General features: G+C 40.4%; 4 protein-coding genes across 4 annotated transcripts in view; 2 read left to right on the top strand and 2 right to left on the bottom strand.

Annotated features, from left to right (window-relative positions):
* LOC133634252 (heparan-alpha-glucosaminide N-acetyltransferase-like) overlaps positions 1-1,753 on the bottom strand; it is a 32,811-nt gene extending 31,058 nt beyond the window's left edge. The window contains exon 1 of the mRNA XM_062027378.1: positions 1,390-1,753. Within this exon, the coding sequence (XP_061883362.1) occupies positions 1,390-1,456 (67 nt within the window). The 5' untranslated portion in view covers positions 1,457-1,753. The remainder of the gene's footprint in view (positions 1-1,389) is intronic.
* LOC133634254 (dynactin subunit 6-like) lies at positions 1,731-13,609 on the top strand. The gene is given in 8 exon segments (XM_062027380.1): positions 1,731-1,855; positions 8,450-8,514; positions 8,590-8,695; positions 11,862-11,947; positions 12,262-12,309; positions 13,033-13,139; positions 13,141-13,186; positions 13,235-13,609. Coding segments are annotated over 8 exon segments (669 nt in total). The 5' UTR covers positions 1,731-1,736; the 3' UTR covers positions 13,327-13,609.
* Positions 13,610-18,852: 5,243 nt separating this feature from the next.
* Positions 18,853-23,423, bottom strand: LOC133633647 (general transcription factor IIE subunit 2-like). The gene is made up of 5 exons (XM_062026233.1): positions 23,156-23,423; positions 22,811-22,993; positions 22,440-22,533; positions 19,277-19,392; positions 18,853-19,213 (listed from the first exon to the last, which is right to left on the bottom strand). Exons 1-5 carry the CDS (start codon positions 23,183-23,185, stop codon positions 19,094-19,096), a joined length of 543 nt encoding a protein of 180 aa, XP_061882217.1. The 5' UTR covers positions 23,186-23,423; the 3' UTR covers positions 18,853-19,093.
* A 3,695-nt stretch (positions 23,424-27,118) lies between these two features.
* The window catches only part of LOC133633443 (adhesion G protein-coupled receptor L3-like), an 87,303-nt gene continuing 87,266 nt past the window's right edge, over positions 27,119-27,155 (top strand). Inside the window, exon 1 of the mRNA XM_062025969.1 lies at positions 27,119-27,139. Coding sequence (XP_061881953.1) covers positions 27,119-27,139 — 21 coding nt within the window. The remainder of the gene's footprint in view (positions 27,140-27,155) is intronic.

Here is a 27,155-nt window from a genome sequence, read left to right as displayed (position 1 = left end):
AGGCAGCTACAACCCTAAACTAACACCCTCCCCGGATTGCTAATAATCAAATGTAAACAATCAAATGCAGATACTTTTTCTTATGCCTTCTGATATCTCTCTCTCTCTCTCTCTCTATGTCCACTACTTGCTGTCCATATCCTACCCCCCCACCCCCCTCCTCCACACCCCTGATTGTAAATAATGTAAATAATTCAATGTGATTATCTTGTGTGATGACTGTATTATGATGATAGTATATATGATAGTATATATCTGTATCATGAATCAATTTAAGTGGACCCCGACTTAAACAAGTTTAAAAACTTATTGGGGTGTTACCATTTAGTGGTCAATTGTACGGAATATGTACTTCACTGTGCAACCTACTAATAAAAGTCTCAATCAATCAATCAATACACTTGTAAAGAACATCATGTCATGGCTGTCTTCAGTTTACAATCATTTCTACAACTCTTATTTTTGTGTGATAGAGTGATTGGAGCACATACTTATTGATTGGAGCACATACTTATTGATTGGCGCACATACTTGTTGATTGGAGCACATACTTATTGATTGGAGCACATACTTATTGATTGGAGCACATACTTATTGATTGGAGCACATACTTATTGATTGGAGCACATACTTATTGATTGGCGCACATACTTGTTGATTGGAGCACATACTTATTGATTGGCGCACATACTTGTTGATTGGAGCACATACTTATTGATTGGAGCACATACTTATTGATTGGCGCACATACTTGTTGATTGGAGCACATATTGATTGGAGCACATACTTATTGATTGGAGCACATACTTGTTGATTGGAGCACATACTTATTGATTGGAGCACATACTTGTTGATTGGAGCACATACTTGTTGATTGGAGCACATACTTATTGATTGGAGCACATACTTATTGATTGGAGCACATACTTATTGATTGCCGCACATACTTGTTGATTGGAGCACATACTTATTGATTGGCGCACATACTTATTGATTGGAGCACATACTTATTGATTGGCGCACATACTTGTTGATTGGAGCACATACTTATTGATTGGAGCACATATTTATTGATTGGAGCGCATACTTATTGATTGGAGCACATACTTATTGATTGGAGCACATACTTATTGATTGGAGCACATACTTATTGATTGGAGCACATACTTATTGGTCACAAAAAACATTCATGAAGTTTGCTTCTTTTATGAAAAGTCTCAGTCATCTTTTAAATAAATGAAATATGCTCACTTTGCCCTTACAGTTAGTGTTTGGGAGTATATATATATATATATATATAAGCAGAGAGAATGTATATATTATACATATAGAAATGCAGTTAAGACATGTTAGCAGTTAGCTTCCAAGCTAAGTAGGTGAGTAACTTACGTCCCGCTGCCAAAGGAGCCACACACACGGCCATTAGAGCCAGATAAAAGAAGTGATGTTGCGCCATGTCTCTGTCATGTGTCGCACATGATTCTGTGTCACTCAAAGTCTGTGCGGGGATCTTCTCTTTCTTCTCATCTCAGTCACGGCTTGGCTTCTTTGCAGCGACGGCAAGCGAGAAGGGTCAAAGTACAACATGTCCCACCACCACGTAGTTTGCTGTTGTACTCATTATTGTGCTGTCTAGTCATTATTGTGCTGTCTACCCACCCGCTCACACACATTCAATATTTATCTTTGATTAAAATAATCAAAAGTAATATTATTACAAATATACGCGGAGACAAATGTGGCGCATGCGCGTTAACGTCAATGGCGGCCAGGTTGTCAAATCGAGTGTCGAGCAGTCGAGCGCGGCGCCTCCCTTCAGCATTAAAATGACGGATAAACAAAACGCCCAGAAAAGGTAATAGTCTGTCCCTGATGTTGTATTAAATGGTCGTAGAAAAGGTAATATTGTGTCCATGATGTTGTATCCAATGGTCGTAGCTAACATTGTTGTTGAAGTGTTGCTGGAATGTTAGAAGGCGACGTGAGCTAGCTAAGCTACTTTAGTCTCATTGTTGCCCATTTCTCTCCAATGTTCTGTTTTTATCTGGCCCTTTACATTATACATCATATCAACATTAACATTACATTATACATCACATTAACATTACATTATACATCACATTAACATTACATTATACATCACATTAACATCAAAATTACATTATACACCACATTAACATTAACTTGACATCATACACCCCATTAACATTAACATTACATTATACATCACATTAACATTAACATTACATTATACATCACATTAACATCAAAATTACATTATACACCACATTAACATTAACTTGACATCATACACCACATTAACATTAACTTGACATCATACACCACATTAACATTAACTTGACATCATACACCACATTAACATTAACTTGACATCATACACCACATTAACATTAACTTGACATACACCACATTAACATTAACTTGACATTATACACCACATTAACATTAACTTGACATCATACACCACATTAACTTGACATCATACACCACATTAACATTAACTTGACATCATACACCACATTAACATTAACTTGACATTATACACCACATTAACATTAACTTGACATTTTACACCACATTAACATTAACTTGACATTTTAACTTGACATCATACACCACATTAACATTAACTTGACATCATACACCACATTAACATTACCTTGACATCATACACCACATTAACATTAACTTTACATCATACACCACATTAACATTAACTTGACATCATACACCACATTAACATTAACATGACATCATACACCACATTAACATTAACTTGACATCATACACCACATTAACATTACCTTGACATCATACACCACATTAACTTGACATCATACACCACATTAACATTAACTTGACATTATACACCACATTAACATTAACTTGACATTTTACACCACATTAACATTAACTTGACATTTTAACTTGACATCATACACCACATTAACATTAACTTGACATCATACACCACATTAACATTACCTTGACATCATACACCACATTAACATTAACTTTACATCATACACCACATTAACATTAACTTGACATCATACACCACATTAACATTAACATGACATCATACACCACATTAACATTAACTTGACATCATACACCACATTAACATTAACATGACATCATACACCACATTAACATTAACTTGACATCATACACCACATTAACATTACCTTGACATCATACACCACATTAACATTAACTTGACATCATACACCACATTAACATTAACTTGACATTATACACCACATTAACATTAACTTGACATTTTACACCACATTAACATTAACTTGACATTTTAACTTGACATCATACACCACATTAACTTGACATCATACACCACATTAACATTAACTTTACATCATACACCACATTAACATTAACTTGACATCATACACCACATTAACATTACCTTGACATCATACACCACATTAACATTAACTTGACATCATACACCACATTAACATTAACTTGACATCATACACCACATTAACATTAACATGACATCATACACCACATTAACATTAACTTCAATCAATGTCAATCAATGTTTATTTATATAGCCCTAAATCACAAGTGTCTCAAAGGGCTGTACAAGCCACAACGACATCCTCGGTACAGAGCCCACATACGGGCAAGGAAAAACTCACCCCAGTGGGACGTCGGTGAATGACTATGAGAAACCTTGGAGAGGACCGCATATGTGGGTAACCCCCCCCCTCTAGGGGAGACCGAAAGCAACGGATGTCGAGTTGACATCATACACCACATTAACATTAACTTGACATCATACACCACATTAACATTACCTTGACATCATACACCACATTAACATTACCTTGACATCATACACCACATTAACATTAACTTGACATCATACACCACATTAACATTACCTTGACATCATACACCACATTAACATTACCTTGACATCATACACCACATTAACATTAACTTGACATCATACACCACATTAACATTAACTTGACATCATACACCACATTAACATTAACTTGACATCATACACCACATTAACATTAACTTGACATTATACACCACATTAACATTACCTTGACATCATACACCACATTAACATTAACTTGACATCATACACCACATTAACATTAACTTGACATCATACACCACATTAACATTACCTTGACATCATACACCACATTAACATTAACTTGACATCATACACCACATTAACATTACCTTGACATCATACACCACATTAACATTAACTTAACATCATACACCACATTAACATTAACTTGACATCATACACCACATTAACTTGACATCATACACCACATTAACATTAACTTGACATCATACACCACATTAACATTACCTTGACATCATACACCACATTAACATTAACTTGACATTATACACCACATTAACATTAACTTGACATCATACACCACATTAACATTACCTTGACATCATACACCACATTAACATTAACTTGACATCATACACCACATTAACATTACCTTGACATCATACACCACATTAACATTAACTTGACATCATACACCACATTAACATTAACTTGACATTATACACCACATTAACATTAACTTGACATCATACACCACATTAACATTAACTTGACATTATACACCACATTAACATTAAAGGCCTACTGAAAGCCACTACTAGCGACCACACAGTCTGATAGTTTATATATCAATGATGACATCTTAACATTGCAACACATGCCAATACGGCCGGGTTAGCTTACTAAAGTGCAATTTAAAATTTCGCGCAAAATATCCTGCTGAAAACGTCTCGGTATGATGACGTTTGCGCGTGACGTCACGGATTGTAGAGGACATTTTGGGACAGCATGGTGGCCAGCTATTAAGTCGTCTGTTTTCATCACAAAATTCCACAGTATTCTGGACATCTGTGTTGGTGAATCTTTTGCAATTTGTTTAATGAACAATGGAGACAGCAAAGAAGAAAGCTGTAGGTGGGAAGCGGTGTATTGCGGCAGGTGTTGTGCCGGATAACGCACCCCCGCCGTAGCATGCACCCCCTGACTGTTGTGCCGGATAACGCACCCCCGCCGTAGCATGCACCCCCTGACTGTTGTGCCGGATAACGCACCCCCGCCGTAGCATGCACCCCCTGACTGTTGTGCCGGATAACGCACCCCCGCCGTAGCATGCACCCCCTGACTGTTGTGCCGGATAACACAGCCGGTGTTTCATTGTTTACATTCCCGAAAGATGACAGTCAATCTTTACCATTGGCCTGTGGAGAACTGGGACAACAGAGACTCTTACCAGGAGGACTTTGAGTTGGATAGCAGACGCGCTACCGTGAGTACGCAGCTGCAGCTTCCAAACATTTGATCGCTTGCCCGTACATGCGTGCCGCTATGTGCATGTCACGTACATAACTTTGGGGAAATATATGTGCTGTATGAACTTTGGGGAGGTGAATGGTACTTTGGGCTGTGGGATTGAGTGTGTTGTGCGGGTGTTTGATTTGTATTGGCGGGTTATATGGACGGGAGGGGGGAGGTGTTTGTTATGTGGCATATTAAATATAAGCCTGGTTGTGTTGTGGCTAATAGAGTATATATATGTCTTGTGTTTATTTACTGTTGTAGTCATTCCCAGCTGAATATCAGGTCCCACCCGCCTCTCACAGCATCTTCCCTATCTGAATCGCTTCCACTGCCCTCTAATCCTTCACTCTCACTTTCCTCATCCACAAATCTTTCATCCTCGCTCAAATTAATGGGGAAATTGTCGCTTTCTCGGTCCGAATCGCTCTCGCTGCTGGTGGCCATGATTGTAAACAATGTGCAGATGTGAGGAGCTCCACAATCTGTGACGTCACGCTACTTCCACTACAGGCAAGGCTTTTTTATCAGCCACCAAAAGTTGCAAACTTTATCGTCGATGTTCTCTACTAAATCCTTTCAGCAAAAAATATGGCAATATCGCGAAATGATCAAGTATGACACATAGAATGGATCTGCTATCCCCGTTTCAATAAGAAAATCTCATTTCAGTAGGCCTTTAACTTTAACTTGACATTATACATCACATTAACATGACATCATACATCACATTAACATTAACTTTATATTATACATCATATTAACATTAACTTGACATACATCACATTAACTTGACATTATACATCACATTAACTTTATATTATACATCACATTAACATTAACTTGACATTATACACCACATGAAGTTGACATTATACACCACATGAAGTTGACATTATACACCACATTAAGTTGACATTATACACCACATGAAGTTGACATCATACATGTTATTTACATTAACATGGCATTATACACCACATGAAGTTGACATTATACACCACATGAAGTTGACATTATACACCACATGAAGTTGACATTATACAGCACATGAAGTTGACATTATACACCACATGAAGTTGACATTATACACCACATGAAGTTGACATTATACATGTTATTTACATTAACATGGCATTATACACCACATGAAGTTGAAATTATACATGTTATTTACATTAACATGGCATTATACACCACATGAAGTTGACATTATACACCACATGAAGTTGACATTATACACCACATGAAGTTGACATTATACACCACATGAAGTTGACATTATACATGTTATTTACATTAACATGGCATTATACACCACATGAAGTTGACATTATACACCACATGAAGTTGACATTATACATGTCATTTACATTAACATGGCATTATACACCACATGAAGTTGACATTATACACCACATGAAGTTGACATTATACACCACATGAAGTTGACATTATACACCACATGAAGTTGACATTATACACCACATGAAGTTGACATTATACACCACATGAAGTTGACATTATACATGTCATTTACATTAACATGAAGTTGACATTATACATGTCATTTACATTAACATGAAGTTGACATACATGTCATTTACATTAACATGGCATTATACACCACATGAAGTTGACATTATACATGTCATTTACATTAACATGGCATTATACACCACATGAAGTTGACATTATACACCACATGAAGTTGACATTATACATGTCATTTACATTAACATGACATTATACACCACATGAAGTTGACATTATACACCACATGAAGTTGACATTATACACCACATGAAGTTGACATTATACACCACATGAAGTTGACATTATACACCACATGAAGTTGACATTATACACCACATGAAGTTGACATTATACACCACATGAAGTTGACATTATACACCACATGAAGTTGACATTATACATGTTATTTACATTAACATGGCATTATACACCACATGAAGTTGACATTATACACCACATGAAGTTGACATTATACAGCACATGAAGTTGACATTATACACCACATGAAGTTGACATTATACATGTTATTTACATTAACATGGCATTATACACCACATGAAGTTGACATTATACACCACATGAAGTTGACATTATACAGCACATGAAGTTGACATTATACACCACATGAAGTTGACATTATACATGTCATTTACATTAACATGGCATTATACACCACATGAAGTTGACATTATACACCACATGAAGTTGACATTATACACCACATGAAGTTGACATTATACACCACATGAAGTTGACATTATACACCACATGAAGTTGACATTATACACCACATGAAGTTGACATTATACACCACATGAAGTTGACATTATACACCACATGAAGTTGACATTATACACCACATGAAGTTGACATTATACACCACATGAAGTTGACATTATACACCACATGAAGTTGACATTATACACCACATGAAGTTGACATTATACACCACATGAAGTTGACATTATACATGTCATTTACATTAACATGACATTATACACCACATGAAGTTGACATTATACATGTCATTTACATTAACATGACATTATACACCACATGAAGTTGACATTATACATGTCATTTACATTAACATGAAGTTGACATTATACATGTCATTTACATTAACATGAAGTTGACATACATGTCATTTACATTAACATGAAGTTGACATACATGTCATTTACATTAACATGGCATTATACACCACATGAAGTTGACATTATACATGTCATTTACATTAACATGGCATTATACACCACATGAAGTTGACATTATACATGTCATTTACATTAACATGGCATTATACACCACATGAAGTTGACATTATACACCACATGAAGTTGACATTATACATGTCATTTACATTAACATGTCATTTACATTATACATGTCATTTACATTAACATGGCATTATACATGACATTTACATTAACATGAAGTTGACATTATACATGTCATTTACATTAACATGACATTATACATGACATTAACAGACGGATGTCCTAATATTTTCAGTGTGAAAATAGCTGCAGGAGCAGTTGTGTGTGTGGAGAGTGAGATCAGAGGGGATGTGACCATAGGTGAGCGTGCTACATGATTATTACATTTACAGACACGTGTCTTTACACAACTGAAGTATTCTTCTGCTCACTCAGGTCCTAGGACGGTCGTGCATCCCAAAGCACGCATCATTGCAGAAGCAGGACCCATCGTTATTGGAGAAGGCAATTTAATAGAAGAACAAGCTGTCATCATCAACAGGTAGATGATGTCATTGAAGGATTATTTCAATGTAATAGTCAATAATAGTTATGTTATGTTATGTGAATGTTATGTTATGTGAATGTAATAGTTATGTTATGTGAATATAATAGTTATGTTATGTGAATGTAATAGTTATGTCATGTGAATGTTATGTTATGTGAATATAATAGTTATGTTATGTGAATATAATAGTTATGTTATGTGAATATAATAGTTATGTTATGTGAATGTAATAGTTATGTTATGTGAATGTAATAGTTATGTTATGTGAATGTAATAGTTATGTTATGTGAATGTAATAGTTATGTTATGTGAATATAATAGTCATGTTATGTGTATGTAACAGTCATGTTATGTGTATGTAACAGTCATGTTATGTGTATGTAACAGTCATGTTATGTGTATGTAACAGTTATGTTATGTGTATGTAACAGTCATGTTATGTGTATGTAACAGTTATGTTATGTGTATGTAACAGTCATGTTATGTGTATGTAACAGTCATGTTATGTGTATGTAACAGTCATGTTATGTGTATGTAACAGTCATGTTATGTGTATGTAACAGTCATGTTATGTGTATGTAACAGTTATGTTATATGTATGTAACAATCATGTTATGTGTATGTAACAGTCATGTTATGTGTATGTAACAGTCATGTTATGTGTATGTAACAGTCATGTTATGTGTATGTAACAGTCATGTTATGTGTATGTAACAGTCATGTTATGTGTATGTAACAGTTATGTTATGTGTATGTAACAGTCATGTTATGTGTATGTAACAGTCATGTTATGTGTATGTAACAGTTATGTTATGTGTATGTAACAGTCATGTTATGTGTATGTAACAGTCATGTTATGTGTATGTAACAGTTATGTTATGTGTATGTAACAATCATGTTATGTGTATGTAACAGTTATGTTATGTGTATGTAACAGTCATGTTATGTGTATGTAACAGTCATGTTATGTGTATGTAACAGTCATGTTATGTGTATGTAACAGTCATGTTATGTGTATGTAACAGTTATGTTATATGTATGTAACAATCATGTTATGTGTATGTAACAGTTATGTTATGTGTATGTAACAGTCATGTTATGTGTATGTAACAGTCATGTTATGTGTATGTAACAGTCATGTTATGTGTATGTAACAGTCATGTTATGTGTATGTAACAGTTATGTTATGTGTATGTAACAGTCATGTTATGTGTATGTAACAGTCATGTTATGTGTATGTAACAGTTATGTTATGTGTATGTAACAATCATGTTATGTGTATGTAACAGTTATGTTATGTGTATGTAACAGTCATGTTATGTGTATGTAACAGTCATGTTAGGTGTATGTAACAGTCATGTTATGTGTATGTAACAGTTATGTTATGTGTATGTAACAGTCATGTTATGTGTATGTAACAGTTATGTTATGTGTATGTAACAGTCATGTTATGTGTATGTAACAGTCATGTTATGTGTATGTAACAGTCATGTTATGTGTATGTAATAGTTATGTTATGTGTATGTAACAGTCATGTTATGTGTATGTAACAGTTATGTTATGTGTATGTAACAGTCATGTTATGTGTATGTAACAGTTATGTTATGTGTATGTAACAGTTATGTTATGTGTATGTAACAGTTATGTTATGTGTATGTAACAGTCATGTTATGTGTATGTAACAGTCATGTTATGTGTATGTAACAGTTATGTTATGTGTATGTAACAGTTATGTTATGTGTATGTAACAGTCATGTTATGTGTATGTAACAGTCATGTTATGTGTATGTAACAGTCATGTTATGTGTATGTAACAGTTATGTTATGTGTATGTAACAGTCATGTTATGTGTATGTAACAGTCATGTTATGTGTATGTAACAGTCATGTTATGTGTATGTAACAGTCATGTTATGTGTATGTAACAGTCATGTTATGTGTATGTAACAGTTATGTTATATGTATGTAACAATCATGTTATGTGTATGTAACAGTCATGTTATGTGTATGTAACAGTCATGTTATGTGTATGTAACAGTCATGTTATGTGTATGTAACAGTCATGTTATGTGTATGTAACAGTCATGTTATGTGTATGTAACAGTCATGTTATGTGTATGTAACAGTTATGTTATGTGTATGTAACAGTCATGTTATGTGTATGTAACAGTCATGTTATGTGTATGTAACAGTTATGTTATGTGTATGTAACAGTCATGTTATGTGTATGTAACAGTCATGTTATGTGTATGTAACAGTTATGTTATGTGTATGTAACAATCATGTTATGTGTATGTAACAGTTATGTTATGTGTATGTAACAGTCATGTTATGTGTATGTAACAGTCATGTTATGTGTATGTAACAGTCATGTTATGTGTATGTAACAGTCATGTTATGTGTATGTAACAGTCATGTTATGTGTATGTAACAGTTATGTTATATGTATGTAACAATCATGTTATGTGTATGTAACAGTTATGTTATGTGTATGTAACAGTCATGTTATGTGTATGTAACAGTCATGTTATGTGTATGTAACAGTCATGTTATGTGTATGTAACAGTCATGTTATGTGTATGTAACAGTTATGTTATGTGTATGTAACAGTCATGTTATGTGTATGTAACAGTCATGTTATGTGTATGTAACAGTTATGTTATGTGTATGTAACAATCATGTTATGTGTATGTAACAGTTATGTTATGTGTATGTAACAGTCATGTTATGTGTATGTAACAGTCATGTTAGGTGTATGTAACAGTCATGTTATGTGTATGTAACAGTTATGTTATGTGTATGTAACAGTCATGTTATGTGTATGTAACAGTTATGTTATGTGTATGTAACAGTCATGTTATGTGTATTGTAACAGTCATGTTATGTGTATGTAACAGTCATGTTATGTGTATGTAATAGTTATGTTATGTGTATGTAACAGTCATGTTATGTGTATGTAACAGTTATGTTATGTGTATGTAACAGTCATGTTATGTGTATGTAACAGTTATGTTATGTGTATGTAACAGTTATGTTATGTGTATGTAACAGTTATGTTATGTGTATGTAACAGTCATGTTATGTGTATGTAACAGTCATGTTATGTGTATGTAACAGTTATGTTATGTGTATGTAACAGTTATGTTATGTGTATGTAACAGTTACCCAGAGAACATCATGCCCGATGTTGAAATGGAGCCAAAGACCATGACCATCGGCATCAACAATGTTTTTGAAGTTGGTTGTAGTATCCTTTTCACTACTTCTACTTCTCAAACAGAGTATTGCACTGTTTTTTGATTCATTAATACCGTGGGTACTATACTAGTACCAGTATAGTGATACTAGTACCAGTATAGTGATACTATACTAGTACCAGTATAGTGGTACTATACTAGTACCAGTATAGTGATACTATACTAGTACCAGTATAGTGATACTATACTAGTACCAGTATAGTGATACTATACTAGTACCAGTATAGTGATACTATACTAGTACCAGTATAGTGTACAACTCTAGTCTTCTGTCTGTAAAGTTGTGCCTTAACTGCTGGCCCAGTGTCCCAAGCACTGAAGATTGGAGACAACAATGTCATCGAATCAAAAGGTGGGCTGACTAGCACAGATCCCTGGTACTTACTTAGTATCACACACATGGAGATCACTGGTACTTACTTAGTATCACAGACATGGAGATCACTGGTACTTACTTAGTATCACAGACATGGAGATCACTGGTACTTACTTAGTATCACAGACATGGAGATCACTGGTACTTACTTAGTATCACAGACATGGAGATCACTGGTACTTACTTAGTATCACAGACATGGAGATCACTGGTACTTACTTAGTATCACAGACATGGAGATCACTGGTACTTACTTAGTAACACAGACATGGAGATCACTGGTACTTACATAGTATCACAGACATGGAGATCGCTGGTACTTACTTAGTATCACAGACATGGAGATCACTGGTACTTACTTAGTATCACAGACATGGAGATCACTGGTACTTACTTAGTATCACAGACATGGAGATCACTGGTACTTACTTAGTAACACAGACATGGAGATCACTGGTACTTACATAGTATCACAGACATGGAGATCGCTGGTACTTACTTAGTATCACAGACATGGAGATCACTGGTACTTACATAGTATCACAGACATGGAGATCACTGGTACTTAGTAACACAGACATGGAGATCACTGGTACTTACTTAGCAACACAGACATGGAGATCACTGGTACTTAGTAACACAGACATGGAGATCACTGGTACTTACTTAGTATTTCCTGGTACTTGTGTCATGTCCCAGCTGACGTTGGAAGGAACGTCATCCTCACCAGCGGCTGCATCATCGGGGCCTTCTGCCAGGTGAACACCTGTGAGGTCATACCTGAGAACACGGTCATCTACGGTGCAGGGGTGTATGAGGCGGGTGCAGACGGAGAGACCACAGGTACGGTGGTGTGACAACATGGTCACAACATCAGTCTTCATGTTGTCCTCTCTTTCAGCACAAACTCTGCAGCTGGACTTCCTCATGAAGATTCTGCCCAACTACCATCACTTGAAGAAAACTGTTAAAAGTATTCATGCTGCCAACTAAAGTAGTCAACTTTCAATGCTGCAATAGTCAAGCTATATGATACTTGACTTCTTTGCTAATAATACTTGACTCTCAGCAGCAAGCCATGATCCTCACTAATGACCATTAAACATGCTTACTTTTGCACTCATGCTGTCATTCCTCATGTTCTTCTTTTTCAGGTCACAACCTCGCAGTAACCAAACTATTTACCTTTCTTCCAGCTCATTTGCTGGCTGTTCTACAAGAGCAGTGAACTTGTGTGAATGCTAAATAAAAAGAGAATGCAACAAATCCTTTTCAACTTATATTCAACTGAATAGACTGCAAAGACAACATATTTCATGTTCACTCTGACAAACTTTGTTCTTTTTGGCAAATAATCATGAACTTACAACTTAAAGGCCTACTGAAATGAATTTTTTTTATTTAAACGGGGATAGCAGATCTATTCTATGTGTCATACTTGATCATTTCGCGATATTGCCATATTTTTGCTGAAAGGATTTAGTATAGAACAACGACGATAAAGATTGCAACTTTTGGTATCTGATAAAAAAAAGGCTTGCCCCTACCGGAAGTAGCGTGACGTAGTCAGTTGAACATATACGCAAAGTTCCCTATTGTTTACAATGATGGCCGCATGAAGTGAGAGAGATTCGGACCGAGAAAGCGACAATTTCCCCATTAATTTGAGCGAGGATGAAAGATTTGTGGATGAGTAAAGTGCAAGTGAAGGACTAGTGGGGAGTTGAAGCTATTCAGATAGGGAAGATGCTGTGAGAGCCGGGGGTGACCTGATATTCAGCTGGGAATGACTACAACAGTAAATAAACACAAGACATATATATACTCTATTAGCCACAAGACAACCAGGCTTATATTTAATATGACACAAATTAATCCTGCATAAAAACACCTGCGTGTTTGTTATGCTAGCTCCTAGCTCCTCTGCTAGCTCCTAGCTCCATAGAACACGCCAATACAATTCAAACACCTGATCAACACACACAATCACTCAGCCCAAAAGACCGTTCACCTAACCCAAGGTTCATAAAGCTTATATATTTTTAAAAAGTTACGTACATACGCAAAAAAAAGCCAAAGCTGCATACTCACAGTAGCACGTCTGCGTCTTTGTCATCCAAATCAAAGTAATCCTGGTAAGAGTCTGTGTTGTCCCAGTTCTCTACAGGCGTCTGTGTATCCAAGTCAAATGTCCTCCTGGTTAGAGTCTCTGTTATCCGAGTTCTTCCATCTTGACTGCATCTTCCGGGAATGTAAACAAAGAAGCGCCGGCTGTGTACTGTTGTTGCTGACTACGTTCGAAAAATACGTCCATTTCGCACCGACAACTTTCTTCTTTGCTTGCTCAGCTTCTTTCTCCATAATGCAATGAACATGATTGCAACAGATTCACGAACACAGATGTCCAGAATACTGTGGAATTATGAAATGAAAACAGAGCTTTTTCGTATTGGCTTCAATGTGGAAGGCATACCCGTGTTCCCCGGGCTACGTCACGCGCATACGTCATCCTCAGAGGCGTTTCGAACCGGAAGTTTAGCGGCAAATTTAAAATGTCACTTTATAAGTTAACCCGGCCGTATTGGCATGTGTTATAATGTTAAGATTTCATCATTGATATATAAACTATCAGACTGCGTGGTCGCTAGTAGTGGCTTTCAGTAGGCCTTTAAAGGCCTACTGAAATGATTTTTATTTATTTAAAGGGGAATAGCAGATCCATTCTATGTGTCATACTTGATCATTTCGCGATATTGCCATATTTTTGCTGAAAGGATTTAGAAGAGAAAATCGACGATAAAGTTCGCAACTTTTGCTCGCTGATAAAAAAAAGCCTTGCCTGTAGCGGAAGTAGCGTGACGTCACAGGAGCTAGTATTCCTCACAATTCCCCGTTGTTTACAATGGAGCGAGAGAGATTCGGAGCGAGAAAGTGATGATTACCCCATTAATTTGAGCGAGGATGAAAGATTTGTGGATGAGGAACGTTACAGTGAAGGACTTGAGAGGCAGCGATGGACGTATCTTTTTTCGCTCTGAGCGTAACTTAGGTACAAGCTGGCTCATTGGATTCCACACTCTCTCCTTTTTTTATTGTGGATCACAGATTTGTATTTTAAACCACCTGGGATACTATATCCTCTTGAAAATGAGAGTCCAGAACGCCAAATGGACATTCAGTGCCTTTTATCTCCACGACAATACATCGGCGAAATGCTTTAGCTATGAGCTAACGTGATAGCATCTTGCTTTAACTGCATATAGAAACAAAAGAAATAAACCCCTGACTGGAAGTATAGATAGAAAATCAACAATACTATTAAAGCGTGGACATGTAAATACACGGTTAATGCTTTCCAGGCTGGCGAAGGTTAACAATGCTGTGCTAACGACGCCATTGAAGCTAACTTAGCAACGGGACCTCACAGAGCTATGCTAAAAACATTAGCTCTCCACCTACGCCAGCCAGCCCTCATCTGCTCATCAACACCCGTGCTCACCTGCGTTCCAGCGATCGGCAGAAGGACGAAGGACTTCACCCGATGCGTTTGGCGGCCCGGAGACGTAGGAAGTCAAGGTGAAGTCGGCGGCTAGCGCGGCTAGCGCTCCAACAAAGTCCTCCTGGTTGTGTTGCTGTAGTCCGCTGCTAATACACCGATCCCACCTACAACTGTCTTCTTTGCAGCCTTCATTGTTCATTAAACAAATTGCAAAAGATGTCCAGAATACTGTGGAATTATGAAATGAAAACAGAGCTTTTTGTATAGGATTCTACGGGTAGCATAACTTCCGTTACTCGGACTTCGTCACGCGCATACGTCATCATACCGCGACGTTTCAGCCGGATATTTCCCGGGAAGTTTTAAAAGTCACTTTATAAGTTAACCCGGCCGTATTGGCATGTGTTGCAATGTTAAGATTTCATCATTGATATATAAACTATCAGACTGCGTCGTCGGTAGTAGTGGCTTTCAGTAGGCCTTTAATGGCAGCAACACATTGCAAAAAAGGCATTTTTACCAGTGTGTTACATGGCCTTTCCTTTTAACAACACTCAGTAAAGGTTTGGGAACTGAGGAGACACATTTTTGAAGTGGAATTATTTCCCATTCTTGCTTGATGTACATCTTAAAGGCCTACTGAAAGCCACTACTAGCGACCACGCAGTCTGATAGTTTATATATCAATGATGAAATCTTAACATTGCAACACATGCCAATACGGCCGGGTTAACTTATAAAGTGACATTTTAAAATTCCCGCCACACTTCCGGTTGAAAAACTCCTTTGGATATGATTTATGCGCGTGACGTCACAAAATGCACGGAAGTGTTTGGGCCCTATTGGACACAATACACAGAGCTCTGTTTTCTTCGACAAAATTCCACAGTATTGTGGACATCTGTGTTGGTGAATCTTTTGCAATTTGTTTAATGAACAATGGAGGCTGCAAAGAAGAACGTTGTAGGTGGGATGGATCGGTGTCTTAGCGGCTAAGTACAATACTTACAGCAACACAACAAGGACTACTTACCCTGATAGCAGACGCCTAGCTGATGCTTGCCGCCAAACCCACGGATGAAGTCCTTCGTCGCGCCGTCGATCGCTGGAACGCAGGTGAGCACGGCTGTTGATGGGAAGATGAGGGCTGGCTGGCGTAGGTGGAGCGCTAATGTTTTTATCATAGCTCTGTGAGGTCCGGTTGCTAAGTTGCTAAATTAGCCTTAGCGTCGTTAGCAACAGCATTGTTAAGCCTTACCAGGCTGAGAATTTGTAACCGTGTAGTTACATGTCCATGGTTTAATAGTATTGTTGGTCTTCTGTCTATCCTTCCAGTCAGGGGTTTATTTATTTTGTTTCTATCTGCATTTGAGAACGATGCTAGCACGTTAGCTCAGTAGCTAAGTGTGTCACCGATGTATTGTCTTGGAGATAAGTCACTTTAAATGTCCATTTCGTGCGCTCGACTCTCATTTTCAAGAGGATATAGTATTCGAGGTGGTTTAAAATACAAATCTGTGATCCACAATAGAAAAAGGAGAGAGTGTGGAATCCAATGAGCCAGCTTGTACCTAAGTTACGGTCAGAGCGAAAAAAGATACGTCCATCACTGCCTCTCAAGTCCTTCACTCTAACGTTCCTCATCTACAAATCTTTCATCCTCGCTCAAATTAATGGGGTAATCGTCACTTTCTCGGTCCGAATCTCTCTCGCTCCATTGTAAACAACGGGGAATTGTGAGGAATACTAGCTCCTGTGACGTCACGCTACTTCCGCTACAGGCAAGGCTTTTTTTTATCAGCGAGCAAAAGTTGCCAACTTTATCGTCGATTTTCTCTACTAAATCCTTTCAGCAAAAATATGGCAATATCGCGAAATGATCAAGTATGACACATAGAATGGATCTGCTATTCCCGTTTAAATAAAAAAAAATCATTTCAGTAGACCTTTAAGTTGTTCAACAGTCTCCCTTCTCATATTTTAGCCTTCACACATTTTCAATGTCTGGACTACAGGCAGGCCAGTCTAGTACCCACACTCTTTTACTATGAAGCCACGTTGATGTAACACGTGGCTTGGCATTGTCTTGCTGAAATAAGCAGGGGTGTCCATGGTAACGTTGCTTGGATGGCAACATATGTTGCTCCAAAAGCTGTAAGTACCCTTCAGCATTAATGGTGCCTTCACAGATGTGTAAGTTACCCATGTCTTGGCCACTAATACACCCCCATACCATCACACATGCTGCCTTTTACACTTTCACCCTAGAACATGTCTTGACCACTAATACACCCCCATACCATCACACATGCTGCCTTTTACACTTTCACCCTAGAACAATCTGGATGGTTTTTTTTCCTCTTTGGTCCACAGATTCCAAAAACATTTTGAAATGTGGACTCGTCAGACCACAGAACACTTTTCCACTTTGTATCAGTCCATCTTAGATGAGCTTGGGCCCAGCCAAGTGTTCCCGGGTGTTGTTGATAAATGGGTTTGGCTTTGCATAGGAAAGTTTTAACTTGCACTTACAGATGTAGCGACCAACTGTAGTTACTGACAGTGGTTTTCTGAAGTGTTCCTGAGCCCATGTGGTGATATCCTTTACACACTGATGTGGCTTTTTGATGCAGTAGCGCCTGAGGGATCCAAGGTGTGTAATATCATGGCTTACATGCAGTGATTTCTCCACATTCTCTCAACCTTTTGATGATATTACGGACCATCTTTGCAGTCTATTCAATTGAATATAAGTTGAAAAGGATTTGTTGTATTCTCTTTTTATTTACCATTTACACGACGTGACAACTTCACTGCTTTTGGCTTTTCTATTTGTTCTTTGTTGTTGTCAAGCTGCCACACCTCTAAAGTGCTGTCTGCTGCATTGGAATATTTCAATTCTGCCAACGGTGGAGTGAAGAGAAGAGTGAGTTGAAGATATTTATTCAAATGTGCCACATCATGTCATCAGTGTGTGGAGAGTTCTGCGCGCACACACACACACACACACACACACACACACACACACACACACACACACACACACACACACACACACACACACACACACACACACACACACACACACACACACACACACACACACACACACACACACACCTTGGTGCTGAAGAAAAAGTAGGTAAAGTGTTGAGCTAGAAAGATGAGTGACAGCTCTTCCATCACGTGAGCAGGATGAGTGACAGCTCTTCCCTCACGTGCCAGCAAGTAGTAGTTGTTCACAGAACAGGAGAAGAATGTTCACTTCTTGGCAGGCACACCATCGGTGTAGTCCTCCAGGACCCCTGCCAGGTGGTTGTTGTGGGTCTTGAAGTGTCTCTTCCTCTGACCCGCTTGCTTCTTCCTCTTGTGCACTGGCAGCTGCAGACACACAAGTCAGAAGTCATGTAGTACTCCACGTGTCCATGTGACAAACACACTGACCACTTTCTTTGGTCCGGACTCCTGCATGGAGGAGATGCCTTGCTTCTTCAAGTACTCCTCAATCTTCTCCTCGTCTATGGAGTCCACAGGAACACTTCTCCACAACTTCTGGAATTCTACCATTGGACAGGAAGGCAGCAGAAGGTGTGACACCACAGCAGCATGTGGTCATGTTTCCAAAGTGGAATACATTCATTCTTCTCCTCAAAATTCTACACACAACACCCATCATGACAAAAACATGTTCCAGCTTTTTCAAATGTATTACAATGAAAAAGGAGCAGATGCCATGTAGATAAGTATTGACAGCCTCTGATCAATACTTAGTTGATGCACCTTTGGCAGCAATTACACCTCAAGTCTTTTTGAACACCATACCACAAACTTGGCACACCTATCTTTGGGCACTTTCTCTCATTCCTCTTTGCAGCACCTCTCAAGCTCCATCAGGTTGGATGAAGTGTGGTTTTCATCCAGGATGTCTCTGTACATTGCTGCACTCATCTTTCCCTCTATCCTGACTAGTATTCCAATCTCCCATCCCCACAACATGATGCTGCCACCACCATGCTTCACTGTAGGGATGTATTAGTGGCCTGCTTTCTTCCAGAGACTTCAATCTTTGTCTGATTTAGTTTCTCATGGTCTGAGAGTCTTTCAGGTGCGTTTTGGAAAACTTTCGACTAAGAAATGTCTTCCGTCTGGCCACTCTACCATCCAGGCCTGATTGTCTTTGGCCTTCTGGAAGGTTCTCCTGTCTCCACAGAGGAATGCTGTAGTTCTGACAGACTGACCATGGTCTTGGTCACCTCCCTGACTAGTGTCCTTCTGCCTGATCACTCAGCTCTTAGAAGACTCCTAGAGTTTGAACCTTCTTCCATTTACAGATGATGGAGACCACTGTGCTCATTGGGACCTTCAAGGCAGCAGATACTTTTCTGTGCCCCTCCCCAGATTTGTACCTGGAGATAATCCTGGACCTTTCCTTGGACTTTATTCTAGGTTTGTGCTCTGCATGCACTGTCAAGTGTGGAGCAGGTGTGTGCCTTTCCAAATCAGCAACTGAATTGACCACAGGTGTGAAGCTGTAGGAAGATCTGAAGGAGGATCAGAGACACAGGATGCACCTGAGATCTTCATGGCAAAGGCTGTGAATACTTATGGACATGCCAGTTCTTCATGTACAATACATTTGCAAAAAGCTCTAAAAAACGTTTTCTAATTGTCATTATGGGGAATTGTGTGTAGAATTTTGAGGACAATAATGAATGTATTCCATTGTGGAAAATGGCTGTAACATTTTAACACTTCAATGGCTGTAACATTCTAACACTTCAATGGCTGTAACATTATGTAACATTCTAACACTTCAATGGCTGTAACATTATGTAACATTCTAACACTTCAATGGCTGTAACATTATGTAACACTTCAATGGCTGTAACATTATGTAACATTCTAACACTTCAATGGCTGTAACATTATGTAACACTTCAATGGCTGTAACATTCTAACACTTCAATGGCTGTAACATTATGTAACATTCTAACACTTCAATGGCTGTAACATTATGTAACACTTCAATGGCTGTAACATTATGTAACATTCTAACACTTCAATGGCTGTAACATTATGTAACATTCTAACACTTCAATGGCTGTAACATTATGTAACACTTCAATGGCTGTAACATTATGTAACATTCTAACACTTCAATGGCTGTAACATTATGTAACACTTCAATGGCTGTAACATTCTAACACTTCAATGGCTGTAACATTATGTAACATTATAACACTTCAATGGCATGTAAACATTTCATTTCAGTAGGCCTTTAACTAATCATGATGTGATCAACTAATCATGGTGTGAGTGAGTACATCATGTCCATGTGAGAGTGGTCACCTTCATCCACCACAAAGTGAACTAAGGTGTGAGAGTGGTCACCTTCATCCACCACAAAGTGAACTAAGGTGTGAGAGTGGTCACCTTCATCCACCACAAAGTGAACTAAGGTGTGAGAGTGGTCACCTTCATCCACCACAAAGTGAACTAAGGTGTGAGAGTGGTCACCTTCATCCACCACAAAGTGAACTAAGGTGTGAGAGTGGTCACCTTCATCCACCACAAAGTGAACTAAGGTGTGAGAGTGGTCAACTTCATCCACCACAAAGTGAACTAAGGTGTGAGAGTGGTCACCTTCATCCACCACAAAGTGAACTAAGGTGTGAGAGTGGTCACCTTCATCCACCACAAAGTGAACTAAGGTGTGAGAGTGGTCACCTTCATTACCACAAAGTGAACTAAGGTGTGAGAGTGGTCACCTTCATCCACCACAAAGTGAACTAAGGTGTGAGAGTGGTCACCTTCATTACCACAAAGTGAACTAAGGTGTGAGAGTGGTCACCTTCATCCACCACAAAGTGAACTAAGGTGTGAGAGTGGTCACCTTCATCCACCACAAAGTGAACTAAGGTGTGAGAGTGGTCACCTTCATCCATCACAAAGTGAACTAAGGTGTGAGAGTGGTCACCTTCATCCACCACAAAGTGAACTAAGGTGTGAGAGTGGTCACCTTCATCCACCACAAAGTGAACTAAGGTGTGAGAGTGGTCACCTTCATCCACCACAAAGTGAACTAAGGTGTGAGAGTGGTCACCTTCATCCACCACAAAGTGAACTAAGGTGTGAGAGTGGTCACCTTCATCCACCACAAAGTGAACTAAGGTGTGAGAGTGGTCACCTTCATCCACCACAAAGTGAACTAAGGTGTGAGAGTGGTCACCTTCATCCACCACAAAGTGAACTAAGGTGTGAGAGTGGTCACCTTCATCCACCACAAAGTGAACTAAGGTGTGAGAGTGGTCACCTTCATCCACCACAAAGTGAACTAAGGTGTGAGAGTGGTCACCTTCATCCACCACAAAGTGAACTAAGGTGTGAGAGTGGTCACCTTCATCCATCACAAAGTGAACTAAGGTGTGAGAGTGGTCACCTTCATCCACCACAAAGTGAACTAAGGTGTGAGAGTGGTCACCTTCGTCCACCACAAAGTGAACTAAGGTGTGAGAGTGGTCACCTTCATCCACCACAAAGTGAACTAAGGTGTGAGAGTGGTCACCTTCATCCACCACAAAGTGAACTAAGGTGTGAGAGTGGTCACCTTCATCCACCACAAACTGGCAGTGTTTGTCATTGTAGAACAAGATCTTCTTCTTATCTGGTCTGGTCACGAAGGTGATCTGATCCCCCAAGACCTGAAACAGGTAAGAATGTTACAGTTGAGGAAGGCAAGGAGAATGTTACAGTTGAGGAAGGCAAGGAGAATGTTACAGTTGAGGAAGGCAAGGAGAATGTTACAGTTGAGGAAGGCAAGGAGAATGTTACAGTTGAGGAAGGCAAGGAGAATGTTACAGTTGAGGAAGGCAAGGAGAATGTTACAGTTGAGGAAGGCAAGGAGAATGTTACAGTTGAGGAAGGCAAGGAGAATGTTACAGTTGAGGAAGGCATGGATGTTTAGATGGAAGTGAACACCTTGATGGCTTTAGCAGAGTTGGGCAGGCCCTCCTCCACATCATCCAGCAGAACTCCTCCCAGGCCCAACTGGTCGTGTTTGTCCAGCAGCCTCAGTAAAGCCTTCTTGTCCTTCAGGTTGTACTTGGGCTTGAAGCCATAAGTGCCATCTCGGACATCGATCTTAGGGTTGTTGACCAGTGCCTGCAGTCCAGAGAGTGAAGAAGGTTAGTGTTAGAAGATCACAGCAGTACTGGTCCAGATAAACAACAAAAAGCACATTTTGGGACTATTTTCTTGTGGCAGGAGGAACCAGACTCTGGTCTTTAAATGGCTGAAAAAATGTCTTCTATCCAGGTCACAAACCTCAGTCATGAGCCACTGCTTCTGTTTCATGCCGATGTCAAGGAGTTTGGTCTCATCCAGAATTTCTTCTAGTGTCAGGAAGTGTGTGTCGCCATTTTGATGTCGCGTCTGGCAAAGAAGGATAAAACATGGAATTACTGCAATGATCACATGAGTGATGTTCTCTCTCCTCCATCTTGCAGTTGATCACCACTGTCCTTGCATGCTGATGGTAGACTGTGTTCATGACACTGTCCTTGGCCTGCTGACCATGTAGACATGCTGATGGCAGACTGTGTTCATGACACTGTCCTTAGCCTGCTGACCATGTAGACATGCTGATGGCAGACTGTGTTCATGACACTGTCCTTAGCCTGCTGACCATGTAGACATGCTGATGGCAGACTGTGTTCATGACACTGTCCTTGGCCTGCTGACCATGTAGACATGCTGATGGCAGACTGTGTTCATGACACTGTCCTTGGCCTGCTGACCATGTAGACATGCTGATGGCAGACTGTGTTCATGACACTGTCCTTGGCCTGCTGACCATGTAGACATGCTGATGGCAGACTGTGTTCATGACACTGTCCTTGGCCTGCTGACCATGTAGACATGCTGATGGCAGACTGTGTTCATGACACTGTCCTTGGCCTGCTGACCATGTAGACATGCTGATGGCAGACTGTGTTCATGACACTGTCCTTGGCCTGCTGACCATGTAGACATGCTGATGGCAGACTGTGTTCATGACACTGTCCTTGGCCTGCTGACCATGTAGACATGCTGATGGCAGACTGTGTTCATGACACTGTCCTTGGCCTGCTGACCATGTAGACATGCTGATGGCAGACAGTGTTCATGACACTGTCCTTGGCCTGCTGACCATGTAGACATGCTGATGGCAGACTGTGTTCATGACACTGTCCTTGGCCTGCTGACCATGTAGACATGCTGATGGCAGACTGTGTTCATGACACTGTCCTTGGCCTGCTGACCATGTAGACATGCTGATGGCAGACTGTGTTCATGACACTGTCCTTAGCCTGCTGACCATGTAGACATGCTGATGGCAGACTGTGTTCATGACACTGTCCTTGGCCTGCTGACCATGTAGACATGCTGATGGCAGACTGTGTTCATGACACTGTCCTTGGCCTGCTGACCATGTAGACATGCTGATGGCAGACTGTGTTCATGACACTGTCCTTAGCCTGCTGACCATGTAGACATGCTGATGGCAGACTGTGTTCATGACACTGTCCTTAGGCCTGCTGACCATGTAGACATGCTGATGGCAGACTGTGTTCATGACACTGTCCTTGGCCTGCTGACCATGTAGACATGCTGATGGCAGACTGTGTTCATGACACTGTCCTTGGCCTGCTGACCATGTAGACATGCTGATGGCAGACTGTGTTCATGACACTGTCCTTGGCCTGCTGACCATGTAGACATGCTGATGGCAGACTGTGTTCATGACACTGTCCTTGGCCTGCTGACCATGTAGACATGCTGATGGCAGACTGTGTTCATGACACTGTCCTTGGCCTGCTGACCATGTAGACATGCTGATGGCAGACTGTGTTCATGACACTGTCCTTGGCCTGCTGACCATGTAGACATGCTGATGGCAGACTGTGTTCATGACACTGTCCTTGGCCTGCTGACCATGTAGACATGCTGATGGCAGACTGTGTTCATGACACTGTCCTTGGCCTGCTGACCATGTAGACATGCTGATGGCAGACTGTGTTCATGACACTGTCCTTGGCCTGCTGACCATGTAGACATGCTGATGGCAGACTGTGTTCATGACACTGTCCTTAGCCTGCTGACCATGTAGACATGCTGATGGCAGACTGTGTTCATGACACTGTCCTTGGCCTGCTGACCATGTAGACATGCTGATGGCAGACTGTGTTCATGACACTGTCCTTGGCCTGCTGACCAAGTAGACATGCTGATGGCAGACTGTGTTCATGACACTGTCCTTGGCCTGCTGACCATGTAGACATGCTGATGGCAGACTGTGTTCATGACACTGTCCTTGGCCTGCTGACCATGTAGACATGCTGATGGCAGACTGTGTTCATGACACTGTCCTTGGCCTGCTGACCATGTAGACATGCTGATGGCAGACTGTGTTCATGACACTGTCCTTGGCCTGCTGACCATGTAGACATGCTGATGGCAGACTGTGTTCATGACACTGTCCTTGGCCTGCTGACCATGTAGACATGCTGATGGCAGACTGTGTTCATGACACTGTCCTTAGCCTGCTGACCATGTAGACATGCTGATGGCAGACTATGTTCATGACACTGTCCTTAGCCTGCTGACCATGTAGACATGCTGATGGCAGACTGTGTTCATGACACTGTCCTTGGCCTGCTGACCATGTAGACATGCTGATGGCAGACTGTGTTCATGACACTGTCCTTAGCCTGCTGACCATGTAGACATGCTGATGGCAGACTGTGTTCATGACACTGTCCTTAGCCTGCTGACCATGTAGACATGCTGATGGCAGACTGTGTTCATGACACTGTCCTTAGCCTGCTGACCATGTAGACATGCTGATGGCAGACTGTGTTCATGACACTGTCCTTAGCCTGCTGACCATGTAGACATGCTGATGGCAGACTGTGTTCATGACACTGTCCTTAGCCTGCTGACCATGTAGACATGCTGATGGCAGACTGTGTTCATGACACTGTCCTTGGCCTGCTGACCATGTAGACATGCTGATGGCAGACTGTGTTCATGACACTGTCCTTGGCCTGCTGACCATGTAGACATGCTGATGGCAGACTGTGTTCATGACACTGTCCTTAGCCTGCTGACCATGTAGACATGCTGATGGCAGACTGTGTTCATGACACTGTCCTTGGCCTGCTGACCATGTAGACATGCTGATGGCAGACTGTGTTCATGACACTGTCCTTGGCCTGCTGACCATGTAGACATGCTGATGGCAGACTGTGTTCATGACACTGTCCTTGGCCTGCTGACCATGTAGACATGCTGATGGCAGACTGTGTTCATGACACTGTCCTTGGCCTGCTGACCATGTAGACATGCTGATGGCAGACTGTGTTCATGACACTGTCCTTGGCCTGCTGACCATGTAGACATGCTGATGGCAGACTGTGTTCATGACACTGTCCTTGGCCTGCTGACCATGTAGACATGCTGATGGCAGACTGTGTTCATGACACTGTCCTTGGCCTGCTGACCATGTAGACATGCTGATGGCAGACTGTGTTCATGACACTGTCCTTGGCCTGCTGACCATGTAGACATGCTGATGGCAGACTGTGTTCATGACACTGTCCTTGGCCTGCTGACCATGTAGACATGCTGATGGCAGACTGTGTTCATGACACTGTCCTTGGCCTGCTGACCATGTAGACATGCTGATGGCAGACTGTGTTCATGACACTGTCCTTGGCCTGCTGACCATGTAGACATGCTGATGGCAGACTGTGTTCATGACACTGTCCTTGGCCTGCTGACCATGTAGACATGCTGATGGCAGACTGTGTTCATGACACTGTCCTTGGCCTGCTGACCATGTAGACATGCTGATGGCAGACTGTGTTCATGACACTGTCCTTGGCCTGCTGACCATGTAGACATGCTGATGGCAGACTGTGTTCATGACACTGTCCTTGGCCTGCTGACCATGTAGACATGCTGATGGCAGACTGTGTTCATGACACTGTCCTTAGCCTGCTGACCATGTAGACATGCTGATGGCAGACTGTGTTCATGACACTGTCCTTAGGCCTGCTGACCATGTAGACATGCTGATGGCAGACTGTGTTCATGACACTGTCCTTGGCCTGCTGACCATGTAGGACATGCTGATCGGCAGACTGTGTTCATGACACTGTCCTTGGCCTGCTGTAGGGCCCATGTAGACATGCTGATGGCAGACTGTGTTCATGACACTGTCCTTAGCCTGCTGACCATGTAGACATGCTGATGGGCAGGACTGTGGTCATGACACTGTCCT

This window comes from Entelurus aequoreus, linkage group LG18, assembly GCF_033978785.1.
Source record: "Entelurus aequoreus isolate RoL-2023_Sb linkage group LG18, RoL_Eaeq_v1.1, whole genome shotgun sequence".
Lineage (NCBI taxonomy): Eukaryota > Metazoa > Chordata > Actinopteri > Syngnathiformes > Syngnathidae > Entelurus > Entelurus aequoreus.
The sequence above is the reverse complement of the archived record's forward strand: the minus strand, read 5'-3'. Positions and strand labels throughout refer to the sequence as shown.